Source organism: Photinus pyralis, unplaced genomic scaffold (genome assembly GCF_008802855.1).
Source record: "Photinus pyralis isolate 1611_PpyrPB1 unplaced genomic scaffold, Ppyr1.3 Ppyr1.4_LG4, whole genome shotgun sequence".
Lineage (NCBI taxonomy): Eukaryota > Metazoa > Arthropoda > Insecta > Coleoptera > Lampyridae > Photinus > Photinus pyralis.
The window spans coordinates 48,912,014-48,929,783 of NW_022170511.1; the positions used below are offsets into that span (position 1 = coordinate 48,912,014).

Consider the following 17,770-nt stretch of genomic DNA (forward strand, 5'->3'; position numbering starts at 1 on the left):
CAAGGCCTATCGAGAGAAAACTAAGTATTCGGAATACACTTCTTTTTTGCGGATATTGTCGGAGCTGAAGAAGAGTTTCTGCATTTTGTAATAATTTGGAAAACGAATGCAAGAAGGATCTTTCAAAAATATAACGCAAATACGATCGAAATTTACAGGATTTTTCTTTGATTTTCTTTGACTCTTTGCTTTACTTATCTACCGCTTTAGATGAAACTCTCCCAAAAGTTTCTTAATGAGGTAATGGAACATCCTCGCATCTTTTTAAGTCGTTAAGAGTCCATTCAGGAGTATTTACATTTCGATAAGATAAAATCGTTAATATTGGAATTTCCAAATTGAACAAATTAAAGCTTTCTTCTTGAGTATCTCGTGATATGAAATATAATTATTTCAGTTTATAGCATTTCAAGCAAGGTGGCATAAAAAATAGCGATACAGAAATTAAAAAAAAGAACTCTATTGACTCTATTTAAAAAAAAAATTTACCGTATACTTAAAATATAAAAAATTTCATTAAATGCTGTCTGTGGTAATTTATTTATTAATTAATTAGTTTATGTAATTTATGAAAACACAGTTGTCCAGCGACAGCGTTTTACAAAAACCACATTTCCATATTAACAAATATTTTTTTGGACGGTGATTGAGCGCGTTTTCAAAAAAAATTTATACGTAAACCTATCGTCTTTCTGTCTTATTTGTTTTTATTAAGAGGGCCTACTGTCGAAATATTAAGAAACCCCACCGAGACAGACGGAATAATACGGTTTATTTATTATATGAGCGTATTTGATGCATGCATCACTTTTAAATAATTAGTTTTTCCCCTCTCGGCACGTCCTCCGCGCTCTCGAGATGATTTTTCGACAGTTTACTGTTAACTAACCGAATATAGTTATAGTTTGTCGATGTCATTCCCCTTACTAGACTCCGACTCTTCCGGATAAACGACACATATTTATCCGCTCTTCAACAGACATTGCTCCAGCGGAATTCATCATCTGTGGTTGTTCATGAAATTTTAAAGAAAAATTGGCACGGTGCTAAATCAGAGCTGTATAGGGTGGATACGCTAATTTAATAAATTTAAGTTGCCTTGAACATAAATTCCACGATTAATCATCATAAGGCATACAGGGTGAGTTGCAAGGCGATATTTGGAAAATAGTTTTAAATATTTTTATGAAATTTTTGGTGACAATAAGAATACGGATAAGGATACATTTTAACATATTTTTTCTCTAAGTTTGGGGGGGGGGGGTTACTTAGATATTTTAAATGAAATGATACCCTTTTATTTTTAAAATTACGTAGTTGGTAATATTTGCTTGTTTAACTGTTTTCGTAGTCTCATACTTTTTATATGTAAAAAGGTTTGATACGATAGGAATGAATCGCGATGGTAAAGTCCGTTTCTGGAAATGCGTTAAAAAATATTGGCAAATTCAACCGACCCACACTAACGCAAGATACAGGAGAGCGGATAGTGTGCAAAAAAGGAGGAAAAAATTATCTTCCTTTAGTACCACAAAAAATTGTTCAGTAATGATGGTAACCATAGAAATATCTTCTTTTTTAACAATGTTCTCCCATCCATTTATAAATTGTTTTTCTACGTTCATTAATATAAGTGTGTCCAACTTCACTTCTGCCTGAGCCTAATTGTCATAATTTTTTTTTCGAGTAAACCGAAGGTTCAAATGAGAGCTAAACACCAAAGTCCCAAAGTTGAGTTTCTTCATTTACTTTATTTCAATAACCATACCAAGAATGGGATTAATGCTAGGATTAACGGCGTTAATCGGTTTTTTCAATGTTCCCAACATTCGCTCACCTCTAACCGGAGGCTTGTTCTGGATTCACTTTAGTATCTGGGGTTTCTTAACATGATAATAACTAACCCAAATTTATTTTTGAAAGAAAAAAATCCAACTGCAACTTTTGTCAGAGTCATAAAAATGGATTGAGTCTCCTTAAATTTGATGGACACAATCTCCATGTATTTAAGAAGATATCCAATTAAAATTTTTTTGAGATCAAATTTTTCCGCGTCCCTATTTAGAAGTGGGCCATCTTCAGGGTAGGAATTTTGGACAAATTCTCGCAAAATGAAAAGGAAAATACCAAAAAGTCTTGGAAAAGCCGTTAATTCCATTCTCCTATGTGTTACGGTTGGCGAGAAGAAAGTTAAAGAAGAAACGCAAAGAATGCAATTTCAAAAACATATTTCTTTAGGTTCTCTTTACTACCCAATATAAAAAGTAACTTAGTAACAAAGTATATTCAATGTTTACAAGAGGTGCTGATTTATTACCCACCGACTCAGTTCCCCACTGGAAGCAATCTTTGCCAGTTATTTTATAGGTTTATCATGAAATATTAAAATTGTTATAATTCTAGCGCTAGACTTATATACCTACTTATTGTATAGCGACGTTTCCAGGGCAAGAATTTGAAACCGGGTGTGTGTTTCATTGTGTTTTCCGTTCTCTGGAAAAATAAAACGTAGGTTTTCTTTCATTGATACAGCCTGCCCCTTCATTTCCTCCTGATCAAAAGACAAAATAAGATGTGCTCCATTCTAGGTACTGAGCAGTATATGATACCAACTTCTTCGTCTAGGCTACTGGCGCAGAGCACTTTTTCCTGTAGCAACGGGTTAGCTTGAGCTCAATACTAGTTTATATATCAAAATTCCCATCTCCGTTACCTTTGTCGAAGACTCTGTTCCCTTTACCTTTCGACCGTTTCAGCTAAATCTCTCTGGGGTTTATTTTGATTTGTACCGCAAATTTTAATTTGCTCATTTTTCTAGCACAGGTTAAACAAGTTAAAAAGCAATCGTAAACGATTTACATAAAGCGCATTTCCACTTGCATTCATTTCCCATTTGTAAGATGCAACTTCTGTTAAAATCGTAAAAATCCGCCCACAAATATGAAAGATAGCGTTGCACATGGGCAATCCATTGTTGACGTGCTACTTCAATTTCAGTTTATGAGAAGAATTTCATTTCAATGCTTTTCTAAATAAGAAAGTTGGAACTGCGCATGCGCAAAACCTAAATTTTGAAACTGGCGTTAGATTTTCCTTTATTCCAAGTGCCTATGTATCACATTTCATTTAAATTCTTCCATAAATAAAAAAGTTGGCACTGCGCATGCGCAAAACCAAATTTTGAAATTGGCGTTTGATTTTCCTTTATCCCAAGTGCCTATGTATCAAATTTCGTTTAAATTCTTCCATAAATAAAAAAGTTGGCACTGCGCATGCGCAAAACCAAATTTTGAAATTGGCGTTTGATTTTCCTTTATTCGAAGTGCTTATGTATCAAATTTCGTTTAAATTCTTCCATAAATAAAAAAGTTGGCACTGCGCATGCGCAAAACCAAATTTTGAAATTGGCGTTTGATTTTCCTTTATTCGAAGTGCTTATGTATCAAATTTCGTTTAAATTCTTCCATAAATAAAAAAGTTGGCACTGCGCATGCGCAAAACCAAATTTTGAAATTTGCGTTTGATTTTCCTTTATTCCAAGTGCCTATGTATCAAATTTCATTCAAATACTTTTATAAGTAAAAAAGTTTGCAATTCGGTTTATAAATGGTCGAGATGCGAAAAGGGCACTGTGAATTTTGAATCGATTCGATTCAACTTTTGGCATTGCGTATTATATGGCTAAAGCTATGCCCATATTGAATTTCATGCAATTCAGTTCATAACTAACGGAGATGTAAAAGCGATCGAACATTTCTAAACAAAGTTATCGTTCACACGGACAGATAGATGGACAGACAGACAAAGGAACAGACGGAGAGACCAACCGGCAGGCGACAGATAGCAATGCAAAATTATAAACGATCTCTAAGATCGTTAATAAACGGCAAAAGTGTAAAATTATGGAACATGTAAAAAACGGTTTTTTGTTTTTTTTACAATAACTTTTTTGTAAGCGGTACAGAAAAAATTCCTTCCTTGGTACAAGACTCGACACCATAACGAACCAAATAGCGAAAAAGTAGAACAATAGCTCTTAAGATAAAAAACTAGTAGCGTCGCAAAGTTAGCGGACGGACGGACGGACGGACGGACGGACGGACGGACGGACAAAGTGGCCACAATAGCGCATTTTTCTTTTATTTTTGTGGAAATGCGCTAAAAAGTTATACATGTAAAAGATTCACTAACTTTATAGAGGATTAGGGGTATTACACCCCTTAATTAAACACTATACGACAATTTACAGTGGGCGTTTATTGAACAGTAACAATGGCTCGATACATTGCTCTATTTCTCGACCGTCTTTCTTGGATGTCGCGTACGAAATCCTCATATGTGGGCCGCGCTCCTTCGCGCACCCCTTGGTATAATAAAGCTGCCTTAGCGAGCCGTAATAAAACGTGATGTTTTCATGTTTCACGAAGTTCCGCTTACATACATTTAACGAAATTCTTAAATTAGTCGCCGTATTTCCAATTTTAGTATAATTTGTGAATTTGGTAACGTCAAAAGTAATCGAAATGGACTTCTTCCTTGCGAAACTGGGCTAACAAATCCTATAGTATAGATAAAGATGGTCCAGGATTTTGCTTTCGTCAAAAAATGAAAAGCAGATTTTTAACAGGCAAAATTGAACTGCCTACAAAGTTTATTCGAACAACCTAGATTAGCGCTAAATTGAGCACAGTTGAATTTTGAAACAGTATATCTCATTTCAAGGATGGATTACAAGGCTGCATTAAACGCCATGGTAGTGTCATATTATAACAATTGATTCGTAAGGTGTAGGTACACTACTATAATGAAATATGACAGTTTTTGTGAACAATTCTCAACCGCGTTAGAAACTTAATGAAATATCGCTAATAAAATAACGCTGCGGTTCGTAAAATTCTTACAATGAAATGAACCTTTGTGATTTAGTATGATTAAAATGGTGTTATGCATGATTACCGGTCGTAACAACACCCATGGTCATAAATTTTTAACAAAAAAATTCAGTAATGTTACCTAGTTCTAAGAAAAATGTTGCAATGTGTTAAATGGAATTCTTGTAATTCCGTCGACAATTATGTTACATTTACATGACCGTTACTGAGGTATTTACTCAGTAAATTAAATAGTAAACAAGTTGTTCATTCTTGTAATCGACCTCCATTTCCACAATAACGTGACTCACCTTTAAAGATGAGATGCGTATTAAATAAAATTAGTGACACACCTAAGAGAATCGCGACGCCCCGTAAATGTTTGCACTACATTGTTTCAAGCGTAATTTGGGCTCAAATAGAATAAGATGACGAATTAGCATTCCGCACAAAGCTCTCATTGCTCGTTTGTTTTCAAGAAGACGGCGTATTAATGTCTTTCCTATTTTTTTTAATAAGGTTTCCGCTTAAAAACCATTTTCCGGTGGAATCTGGAATAACCACCGGTAGTCTTTGTGATATAATTTGTAACATTTGTTTATTATCAATACGCAGCAGTGGATCTTCTACAAAATTATTGTAATTAATACATTCTTTCAAGATTACGATCTGATTTATCCGTGCCTTGGACTTTCGGTCTTCCAAATATGGGGTGAATTAGATCTAAGGGTAGATAGGTTTCCATTTATTAAATTTCGTTACAAAATTGATGGGTGCTGCACTTGGGGCTCGATATGTAAATTATATGGAAAAAAGCCGCAATTTGCATACATATTTAGATTAACAATTTAAACACGGGAATATTTATTTAATACTAAAAGTTGAAACAATATTTTAATTAAGTTGAAACTTTCTGGGGAAGTTCAGACATCGAAATTGTCGTCTGTAAATTTCTACAATACAAAAATACCAGCAACTTTCACTTGCTTTGTATTTTACCAAAAGGTTGACATACAAGTTATGTTGTATGCTCTCCTTGCATAACCAAGTTCGTGCAATTAAAGAGGTACTTATTTTCCTTTTTAATGTCAGTGATTATGTTCATTAATGACCTACACGATATTTTAATCTTACTTTGGCACATAAAACTGCATTTTAATCCTTCACATTTACCCTTGACGTGTATACGAGCATTTATGTTAGCAAGGATTTTGTCCAGTTATAAGTTGAAATATTACAATAGGTATACTAAATACGGAGCTCCAAGATCATAAGGTAGCACTATAAACACTGCAATGTTTTCAAATTTGAACATGCGTTGAAAACAAAATTTTAGAAAGCTGCAAAGGGACGAAATTAGTGCTCCGAAATGCCGCCGAAATAACCAAGAAATATTTTCTTGTCTACAAGTTTCGCATCCTCCCTCGCCCAAAAGCCACGGAGGCCCGCCAGCTGACATCAATTTTAATCCTTCAACACGTACTAACTGCCATTATCAACTCATAGAAATCGTGCTAAAATCACCTCTAAAATTTGACGCTACCTCCCGAACTATTAAGGATTGGGAATGGAAGATCAAAATTGGATTGTCCTCATGACAAAACCACCCATTCCGAAGTCATGCTCGGAGTTTACTGTTTGTGACTGCAAAGCACTTTGGGCCTTGAGCCTTGGGTCTCTTGCAAGCCAATGTAAAGCGAAGTGCATGAATGGGACAGGTGAGGATGATGAATAAGGAAAGTATTCATGTCAATTTACACTACTAAATAAATGTCCTAAATCAGTGGTGGATTTACAAGTTTGCTGCCAGTAGACTATTCCATTTTTGCCGTCCCTACTGACCGACTCAAATTCGCAATCAATGAAATTGCAATTTTGATTTGTGCTCTATCGTCATTTTTATTGTAGCACCATGAGAAGGTTAAGAAAAACAAGTTGTAAATCAGCATATGCATGATGAAAGCGAATTTTTGGTAATCCAGATCAGCACCTATTTCATTAGCAAAGTTTAATATTATCGATATCACGAGTAATGTAACTCAAAATAGACAAGAGCCTACACGTCTACATTATAACAGAAAGCTTTTAGTGAAAATTTAAAGTCTAGCAATGGTAATTGCTGAGATTTCAGTCGGACAGCCAGCCAGCGATAAGGAATATAATAGCGTTTTTTTTTCCAAAAATGCGCTAAAAGTATCCACCAGCGCGTTCTGGAAAATGACATTTTTCGGTTTTTTTGGCCATAACTTCGCTATTAAAGAGCTAAAAGAACCTTTGAAAGAGAAAATTAATCAGCATACAGTTCTGCATAACTGTTCCCATTTAAGCGACTTTTTATCTCTTACGGTTTACGAGATCCCCACAGTGAAAATGAAAAAAATCCCCTTTAATAAAAATCTTTTTTTTAATTTCCGTAAGACAAACATTTTTGGGCCAAATTTTCCACCCCCTAAAATCTACTCAGCCTGCTGGTAAATTCGCCACTATCCTAAATACCTGTTCAAAATATAGTACATAACACAAAGCACAGCATTTAATACAGTTTTCACATAACTTTTTAAATTTTGGTTAATTTTTATTAAAATATTACCTTTTAACCGTGTTTTAATGCACCAACTTTGTTTTTAAGTGTTTAATCGTGTTCTACGCCCCCGAAAAAAACACCTGGATCGCATCAAAAATAAAGGCAAAATAAAATAAAATAAAAATACGTATGTACCTATGACAGAAAGCATAAAAACGCTTAAATTTGGCGCTATTTTGGATATACCATTTCGAATAACTCACTTCCGGTTGGAATTTCGAGTTGGCAAACGGTATTTTCGGATTTAGCGGGGTTGAATTAGAGGGATAACGATTTCTGTGATTGTTCACAATACCAATTATTAGGATACTTTCATCCTAGGCCATGATATTTCCTTTATTCTTTTACATTACAAATGTGTAAGTTGTAGCTAATTGGTGACATCTCCCTATACAAATTATTTACCTTCAAAAGCATACCATCCAAAAAGCGTTTACTTGATGTGATCTGGAAGAATAAGTAAATAAAAAAGAGAACGTAACATATCAATAAATCAGTACATCAGTCATACTTCAGGTGTGTAAAGGGGAATTAAATTCTTCCTGGAAATTGTCAACATCCACCCTGCTTCTGAACTGATTCAATGCCATTATTCAGATCGCAGTTGGTGACATTCTACAACTTAATAATAACTTACTAGAAAAATAAAATAAATAAACTAAAATACATCTGATTAAGTGTTTGCCTCTCTTTCAGTAAACTTGGGTATTACAATGAATATGGATATTTACAATTCTATTTTTAAATTCAACTAATCTTCAGCACTTCTATTGGTCATGCACGACTTTAGTACTCAGATGTGAAGAGATTGAGATTGGTCTGTGATTTATTCAATTTCCTAAATAAAATGTTGGCAATTTTTTGGAAAATGTGAGAAAAGGCATACAAGACCTTCAGAAAAATATTTCTTTCTAATGATTTTCCGTCTTCAAAATCATATTGATATGATGGGAATTGTTGTACTATTAGATTGGTGCACCGAATTGAGTAAAATAAGAGATATAGATACTTTACTTACGCCGCAAGTTTAAAATGTCGTTTTTGTCATATTCGCTTAGTTGTTAACGAAGTGGCATACTTTTTTCGTGTTAAACATGCGGAATTTTGTTCCAAATAAAGAGCATTTGCGGCAAGTTTTCTATTTTTTTCTATTCAATCGAAAGGAAAAAGCGCCGAATGCTTGAAGGGACTCCAACCATCAAGACCTGTGAACGCTGGTTTTAACGTTTCAAAAGTTTGCAAACAACGAATTACAAGCATTATTGTACGAACACAAAAACAACAAATGATGGCGTCGCAGTTGAATCTGCAAGCCAATTCCGATCGCGTAAGAGCCATGGGAAAGATTCAAAAAGTTGGAAAAATTGTTCCACACGAACTGAACGAAAGACAGATGCAAAAGTAAAAAACTGTATGCGAAATGCTGTATTTACGCATCATGTGCAAGACCGGATCGTTTTGGGAGGAAGACAATTCTGTGTGTGTGGTGGGATCAGAAGGGAGTAGTGTAATACGAGCTTCTCCAACCCGACGAAACATGATGCCGTCCACTACCGACAACAATTGATCAATTTGAACCCACGCATTGACCGAAAAACGCCCAGAATGGGCTCGAACACACGGCACTGCTTCATCACAACGCTCATTCCACAAAGGTGGTCAAAGGAACCATTTCTTCGCTTGGTTAGGAACTCTTACCCCACCTGCCGTATGCACCAGAGTTGGCGCCTTCTCATCGATGGGTCACGCACTGGCTGAGCAACACTTTAAGACTTTCGAGTGTGTACAAAAATGGCTCTACGAATGGTTGTGAGAGAAAGATAGGTTCTCTTTTGGAATGGTATCCCTAAATTGCTCGAGAGATCTTAAACTTGCACATCGGTATCGATGTTGTTTTACAAAAACATCGAAGGATTTATAATACTGGTCTGAGAGTGTTGTATAAAGTCAATAGGCTTCCCCAATTTTCTCGCTCTGAACGTTTTCTTTTGCTAGAAATTAATTTTTCTGTTTTCCACTATCGCCACCATCCACTTCTATCATAAAACTTGTGTCGCATGTTATATATTTAATATAATAGTATTTTTCTATCAAGCAATTGTTTATTGGTTTATTAAATAATCGAAAACCACCAACGGCGATTTGATTTGGTATCAATTGCAAAATTATAATTACTCTGATGGAATGTTATTCTATACCTATAATACTCCATCTAATTTATACACAAAACGTTCCCGTCTTATCTTTATAAACTGTAGAAAATTTGATGTATTATCGTATTTACATAAACGTCTATCTATATTTTGTAACCTTATCTGTTCACAAGTAGGTGGATGCTCTTCTAGTACAGCGAACAAACACAAGTATCTTCGTTTTTATCTCAAAGTAAACCGTTAGAGCCTATATTTATATTTTTAAAAAAAATTGTTCAATTCTAAAGCGTGGATCGAGAACTTCTGCGAACTTGTAGCCGCCAAGTTTTCTGTTGGTGATACCATTTCGATTATAATCTATTTTGAAACCACTTCCACTTCCCAAACAGCCTTTCGCTAACGTCATCGCTCATGGCTCTCTTGTATGGCAAATTGCATTACGCCAACGTTTTACCGAGAATGTGACATCCGTACGCTGGCCTTTCCTGAAAAGCGTAGCTTTTCCAATGTAGTGTTAGTCATTAGATGTGGTGAGGCGAAAACTCTTCTCTATGTAAATGAAATCATTCCGTTGACGATAACGATATTTTGGTGTATAGGAATTTGACAAAACCAAAGTCAAAGTTGCAGATAGCTTTGTTCTGCTGGTTTCTCTCCTTTCTTTCCCATATCGGTTCCTAAACAAATGGCGGGACAAAGTCCAAAAGTGCTACTCGGTTCTTGTAGTAATATTTTGCATTGTTTGTTTGTCTACTGTCTATGGTTGTAGGAAATTACATCCCTCATTTCTAGAATTGTTTTTGTTCGAAAAATAAATTAATGAATCTATGGATCCTATGCTAATAAGTCCAATAGTGTCATTTGTATAGAAAACGCCGAAGCAAATCAAGATTCAGTTGTTCTCTTGATTCTGACTGATATGATTTTCAGTAGGCGAATTTTTTGTCAATCAGTGATTCGGAAACACAACTTTTAATCCGGCTCATATTCAATAGCACTGAACTGAACTCCCCCTTGAAATCGATTGGCAAAGATTTGCCGTCGCTGGAGCTTTTCGTTTTCGAGTTAGACGAAGAACAGACGGACGGATAGACGGAGAAAACCATCTCATAAGGGGAATTCCCCTAAAAATAGCTGATTTGGGGCCAAAATGCGACAATGTCGAAATTCCAGTGGAAGCATACCTAAAAGAGCGCCCATTATAGCTATATGAGTGGTACCAAGAGCACTCTTACAATAAAGCTGACACAAAACTGCCTTTGTATATGGACACTATCGTCAAGACTACTATATACTATGTTATTGGTCAGAGATGTAAATTTTTCAATAATTTTGGACAAAAAGTGAAGGAAGTGCTTCTTCAGTTAAAGGGACACCAAGGAGGTAATATAGGAGTAAGATATTCGAATTCCTGTAGAACCATACCATTCATTTGGTATATTCCTGCAGAAGTATAATTCACACTTGTTGTTTTATATGTAACAATGTTTTCTTTGACTTTACATGTTAAGGACTTATCTTTGTTAACCGATTTTGGAGAAATGTGAAATACTCGATATGAGAAGAGCAGATCTTTCCTTGCTTGCAAAACTGAAAATAATTTCTGTGACACAGACACTTTTGCTCCCCGTTCCAAGACAGTCGTACTAGATTTTAATGTGCATATTCTTTCTTAGAATCCAGAATTTGGACCGACTTCAGTTTTACTCAAATCCCCCCTTGAAAAGAAATCTGCAATTCAACCTTGTCAAAACATCAAATTGAGAAGCGTTCAGATCTACCATAACAAATTTTGCAAAAGGGGAACGAGTTATAATAAGTTTTAATTTTTTATTGATTGATTTTCGAATTGTCTAATAACAAAAAAATTGTTTCAGCATATGGAACAGATTCTACTCCACCAAGGATCATCTCCACTAGTAAAGGAAACGAATATATTATTCAATCAAATGACAATTTTACCCTACGATGTGAAGGAACGGAATCGGTCACGTGGATTTTACCTAACAATACCGTAAGTATCTTCTTTAAAATCTTTTTTGATTGTGCTGTAATTGTCCCTAAGGGATGAAACTTGCGCTGCTACGGGCAAATTTGTTTTTTTTCCTCCATACTACCACTGTGAAAAGCGGCTTGCTTCTATCCAAAATGAAGCTTTCTCTTCAAATTTCTCCATAACTAATGCTATTTTAAATATCTTAAATTCTACATACACCTAAACAATTTCTTATTTTCTTTTTATGTATAAACGAAAAAAATACCAACAATAAATGAACCCTTAAATTTGGCTCATTGCTTATTGAAATTATGGTGTAAAATTTAAATTCTTGAACTCTTCAGAAATTTAAAATTGGTTGAATCCAATTAATCGAAAGGTTCTATGTTAAATGTTGTGCGGTTTTATTTCATGATGAGCTAATTAAATTACTGACGATTAGAGGGACTTAAAAAATTAAAAAAACCAAAGACGCATTGATAAATAATACCCACGAATTCATGATACTAAGTTCTGCGAGAAATTTAAAAATTTAAAGCCAAAACTAATGCTCTCGTTACATTGAAGGCACATATTTTGAGATTTATATCGGGGCGAACTATACCGCGCCCGATATATATTTAGCTGAATATAGCTGAAAATTGAGGGAGTGAGCGGGGCGGATTTGGGTATGTAATGTGAGTAATCAATTTTAGTTTTCGGGCAATACTTTTGCTTAAATAATTGACTACATTTAAAAATGGTAAGAGTGTAGAAACCAATTTCATTAATGATATTTAAGGGATGATATGTGTAAATTATCAAATACGTGAATAATTGTAGCTCGGCCAACCCTAAATTGGAAATGGCTACATTATTACTTTTGCCTAAGAAGTCGACTACATTTAAAAATGTTTCCTCTACAAACTGAGAATTTTATTGACGGTAGTTAAGGGATGATATGCGTAAATTATGATCCTTCATCCTTCAATTGGACTTCTCCACTTGACATAATTAAAGGAGTCATGTGCATAACTTATGGTACGTGAATAATATTATTCCCCGGCCAGCCCTCAATTAGACTATCCTCATTATACTTTCGTGATTACTTTTGCCTAAAAAGTCGACTACATTTAATAGTTTTTTCTTCCTACAAACCGAGATCGGTGTACCAACTTTACTGACTATATTTAAGGGATGATATGTGCCCCCGATTATCCCTAAATATAGGACTTGGCTGTCCTCATTGCTTGTGCCTAATAAGCCGGCTACATTCAAATGTTATTTCCCAAAAACTGAAATTGTATGTACCAATTTTATTGACAAAGGGGTGATATTTGAAAACTTCGCCAAATACGGAAATAATTGTTGACCGGCTACCCCTAAATTGGATTCGGCTTCTCTTATTAATTTTGCCTAAATAAGCGACTATACAATTTAAAAATTGCACACAAACTGAAAATGTATGTACCAATCTTAGTGACGATATTTAAATCTAAGCGCGTTCTTGGAAATTTTGTAAACAAAATCTCCAGAAAAATTAGGCTTCTCGTTCTGAAGATTGAACATTGTACGGAAGCTGGATGGATAGGGTAACAAATGAAGCAGTTTTAGAGCTAGTGAAAGAAGATAGGGAAATGTGGAAAACCGTACAGAGAAGACGAGATAGAATGATAGGGCACGCGTTCAGACACGGAGGATTTAGTCCACTACGAAGGAATAATATGGGAAATACTCGTTATTCCTGTAAAAGTGAATTTTTGTGTAGTGTTGTGTAGTGTAGGTGTACTGATGGATGAGGGCGGAGCTAACTCATATCATTTATCATTTATATCATTTATTTATTATTTATTTCAACGGGCGAGGGGGTTGTAAAGGTCCCTTTTTTTAGTCAGCGAAAAAGTGTATAGAATCCTGTGTGTAGAGAATGTTATGAGAACATTTTTTGCTATGGATCACCGTTTGCCGATTATTTACGTAAAACTAAAAAAAGGTACTTTTATACCGCAGTCACCTGTTAGCTCTACCCCAATCCATCAGTACTTTTAGTACGTTGTTTAAGACACCTTCACCTACAACTATACCAAAATTCGCTTTTACAGAAACAGTTTCCCCTATTTGGCAGTTTTTGGTCTCTGTTGAGTGGGCTAATTAGCACAGCTAGCTAAAAGTTAGGTCAGAGGGCAAGAGATGTGTAGGACGCCAGCGACTTAGGTACATAGACCAAATAGTTAGGGCCGTATAAAAGGGCAGTGGTGTAGAAATAAGAAGGATAGCCAAGGATAGGAAAGGTTGGATGACTGCGTCCAACCAATCCTAGGACTGTGGACTCCGAGAAGAATGTAAGCTGAAAATAAGTAAGCTCTGAAAGTGTGGCTGAAGCATTATATGTTAAACTTCACCTGCAGTCTTTGATCATGGTCCAACTAAAACAAAACAGTGTAATAGTGTTCTTTCACTAGTGCACTTCCCTTGTCTTCCAATAATGCGTGGAGAATTTAGATCAGATGGTCGTCCTACATTTTGAAAGAAGGTTTTAAATACGTACATCTAGTGGACGCAATTTATTACTGAGACAGACCATATTGGATGATTTTTGCCGCAGCGCACCTAGAGCTTATTTTCTAAGGAAATATATTTTTACTAGAAGTCGAACGCTAAAAATAGGCGCGGTAGAAGAGATGCCTCTTAAGAATGCTTGAAGATGTATTGTTTAAACAATTCGGCATCAGTTCAAATACGAGTATAATGATTTGGATCCAGAGCAACCTTCATCGCTAATTGCCCCAATTCAGTAGATTTATACATTTTCTACCGACTCATACTATTTCAAAAATTAATAACAACCGTCCGCGCCCTCTACAAAGAAAAATGCGTTGTGAATTTTTTTGATAATGCCAATTAACTGTACCTCAAGGACTAGATTTACGTATGTGCAAATTTCTTCTTTGGCCTATCTTATAGCCATATACCCCGGAAATACTTCATTAATGCTATCAGTAATTGAGGTACGCGTAAGGTTCCCATAAAAAACTCTCCGCTTTGGGAACATTTTTATGGCGTCCTTAATATACTATCGCCAAATGCGCAATATCTGCATAGAAATCTTATCGGAGTTCTTTCACTTGTCCTAAAACTATATTATATACCGAAAATATCCGTTTCCGCTACACGTTGCAAGGCTAACCTCAATTATTCTATTTCAGTATAATGACATCGTCTTAAACAAGACGTCGACGACGGCCGTTTTGCCATCCGAGACACCCGACCGCGTTTACAAGTATGGAACGATTCTCAAGATCAACGCCGCCTCCTACTTGGACACCGGGTACTACCACTGCGCCTATAGTGATACATCCGATTTTGAGGATGTCTCCAGAGTTAACAGTATTTATCTTTATGTTTATGGTAAATGGTCGCGAACTGACTAGCGCGTGTGATTCATCCTTGTCATTGCAGACGAAGATCATCTGTCAGTATTATCCGAATTGCCGTACACAGTTCAGATCACTCAGTATTCGCCCGTAGTTTTGCCCTGCAGACCAACATCCCCCGATGTTAACGTGGAGCTGTACCAAACGACGGGCGAAGAGGTACGTATTATTTTAAATATCGCTTGAGCGTACATAGCTTTCGAGACTTGTACAGTTTTTGATTACATTCGTTCTGTGCGGGAAAAGTGTAGGGCGTTTTCGACACCAATTATAGCTGCTCTTGGTGAAAAAGAGGAAGAAAGTGCGGAAAAATGCAATTAGACAATTCCAAGATTACTGCACTAAATGCCCATACCTACTTGGGATTTCATTTAGTGAAAAATATTGGAAAATGTTATATGAACGTAGATCCAAAAGACAACTTCATGAAATATAGTGCCTTATGTCTTCCGAGACTTATATGTTAGTTACTTACAGCAAAAGACAAAACATGGAGAATAAGGACTTTAAGACGAAGTAAGTCCACTAAGTCTGATGATTTAAAAAAGAAGAATTCCTTTTTTGGAAATCGATAGCTTAAATCAACAGCAAAATAGGAGCCAATTTTCAAGATTTAAAGATCTTATTTATGCATCATTTTCATTCGAAATCTTTAAATGTATCATATGACAACGTGTAAAGATGGTCGAGAAAACGTCAAAACGTTTTGACGTTTCGTAATACATACATATATTTGATGCCGTGTGTGTCAATTCAATGGGAAAAACTAAATTGATTGCAAAGGTGGTAAATTTGCTTTTTAAATAATGATTCAAGGTCAATAAATGAGTAAAATTCGTTCTCTTTCACCCCTCTTTGACCCTCTTCGTGCCATCTGTAAAGCTCTTCCACGACTTTTTTACGGATTCTGCACGCCTTCCTTTTCGTCTTTACCTTTTTCCTGCTTTAATGTCTGCTTCACTAATGTTTTATCTCTACTTTCCCGCATTTTCACGCCCGTGTTTTTTTCCTCTTATTGCTTCACGCGTCCTTTTTTTCGCCCCACTTCAAATCTCTTTCGCATCTTTAAACCTCCTTAAAAACCGCCTTTTTGCCAATAGTATGTAAAGTCGAAAGTAACGGCAGTTTGTTAACAAATCCCCTTATATACAATGGACGACTTTTGTACAAACCGAAACCGAAATATATATAGAAAATTTCCATTATAATCCCTCTTAGAAAACAAAATTTGATTTTGATACAGGATTTTTCGCACCTGCTTCCGTTACATCTTCTTCATGGGCGAGCACCTCCTTTATAAAAGCTTCTACCTTTACAGCTCCTATCATTACTTCTTTCCTGTACGTCTCACCCCTTCTCGTTCCATTTAGATTTCCTTTATACATTTTTCACGCCTCCGTAATTCTTATTTTCCAACTCTTTTTCACTTCTTTTTCTAAGGTTTCCTTTCTGTACGCTTATTTCGCTCCATACGTTATTTTTATGTGATGATCTCATCATTTCTCCCACCCTCAAACCTTTTTGTTCGCGTTTTCTCTATTTTACGGCTTTTCCGCATCGCCTTTTTTGTTCCTGCTTTGTTCACATCTCGTTTTGTCGTCCCATTCGTTAAAATTTCTTTCCTTTTTTTACATCTCTCCCCATCATTCATCATACTTCTTTAAAGCCTTCGCCACTCGTTCATTGTGTGATTCATATCATATCCCTTAACCCTTAATAAGTTCGTGTTCTTAAACGATATACGATATCTGCCACAAGAGAATATCCACCAGGCGTCCCTTGTGCGGCAGCCACCTTGAATTCCAATATTTACCTCTTAAACGTCGGAAATCGGGGTGGGAACATAGTTTTGAGGGTTCGGCATATCCAAATTAAGATAAAAAGGCATGTTACCAACTTTTACAAAGAAATACCCCTATCTTCATCAATATCAACAGATTTGTAAAATGGTACCGTCTATAAAAGGCGTCAACTCTTTGGACGTGACAGCTTTCGCGTTTTCATACCAAATTTACCTGTAATTTATCGTTAGATTCTATTATTGTAATTTGTGGTAATTTTTTACGATCACTTTACTAATTGGCTTATTTCATCGTTAAATTAATTTGTTTAAAAACCATGTTTTCTTCATGTATTGTTCTTCTGACACTGTCGACGATTTACAGTACCTATTCAAATCGTTGCCGTCTTTGGAATGTTGTTGCGGTCATGTTACTTCCAACACGTTGTTTAACTTAGCCTTTTTGCATTACCTATAAACAAATAAACTATCCCATAACAACATGAACCAGCTAGACAGGAAGGTTTTCCTCGAAACAACGGAAAGAAGAGAAGAGAACTTTTGGTGCAACAAACAAAAACCTTGCAGTCGAAGATGGACCTGTAGACTTGAGGCTTTGGAAACTTCTGAGCTATCCACAGAATGCGGTGCAAGTTCATAATAAAGATGACTTTGTCAATATAAAATACGATGGAGAATATACCAATCTCGGCCAATGCAGTTGCTGTCTGTTGAATTGCCCAAAGGTCCAAACTACGAACTGATACATAAAAAAAATAAATAAATGGCCCTAAGTGCGACAAATAGTTTACATTAAAGCGTTTATGAGTGCCCATCCTTATAACAATCGTATCGTGTTATCTGATCAACTTAGGTGCTGTAAAATGCTTTAAATTATCGTATTTAAGTTAGAGCCACGCCAATGTATATAAAATTAACGGCAGTGTCTCTACCTCCATCCGCGGTATGTATT

At 35.7% G+C, this 17,770-nt stretch overlaps 1 protein-coding gene across 6 annotated transcripts in view; it reads left to right on the plus strand.

Moving 5' to 3' along the window:
- LOC116167935 (vascular endothelial growth factor receptor 1-like) overlaps positions 1-17,770 on the plus strand; it is a 40,066-nt gene that overhangs the window by 12,222 nt on the left and 10,074 nt on the right. For 4 of the 6 annotated variants that reach the window (XM_031483551.1, XM_031483552.1, XM_031483554.1 and 1 more), the window contains exons 2-4: positions 11,486-11,622; positions 14,790-14,991; positions 15,043-15,176. In XM_031483551.1, the coding sequence (XP_031339411.1) occupies positions 11,486-11,622; positions 14,790-14,991; positions 15,043-15,176 (473 nt within the window). The other 2 variants (XM_031483557.1, XM_031483555.1) reach the window with 2 other exon arrangements.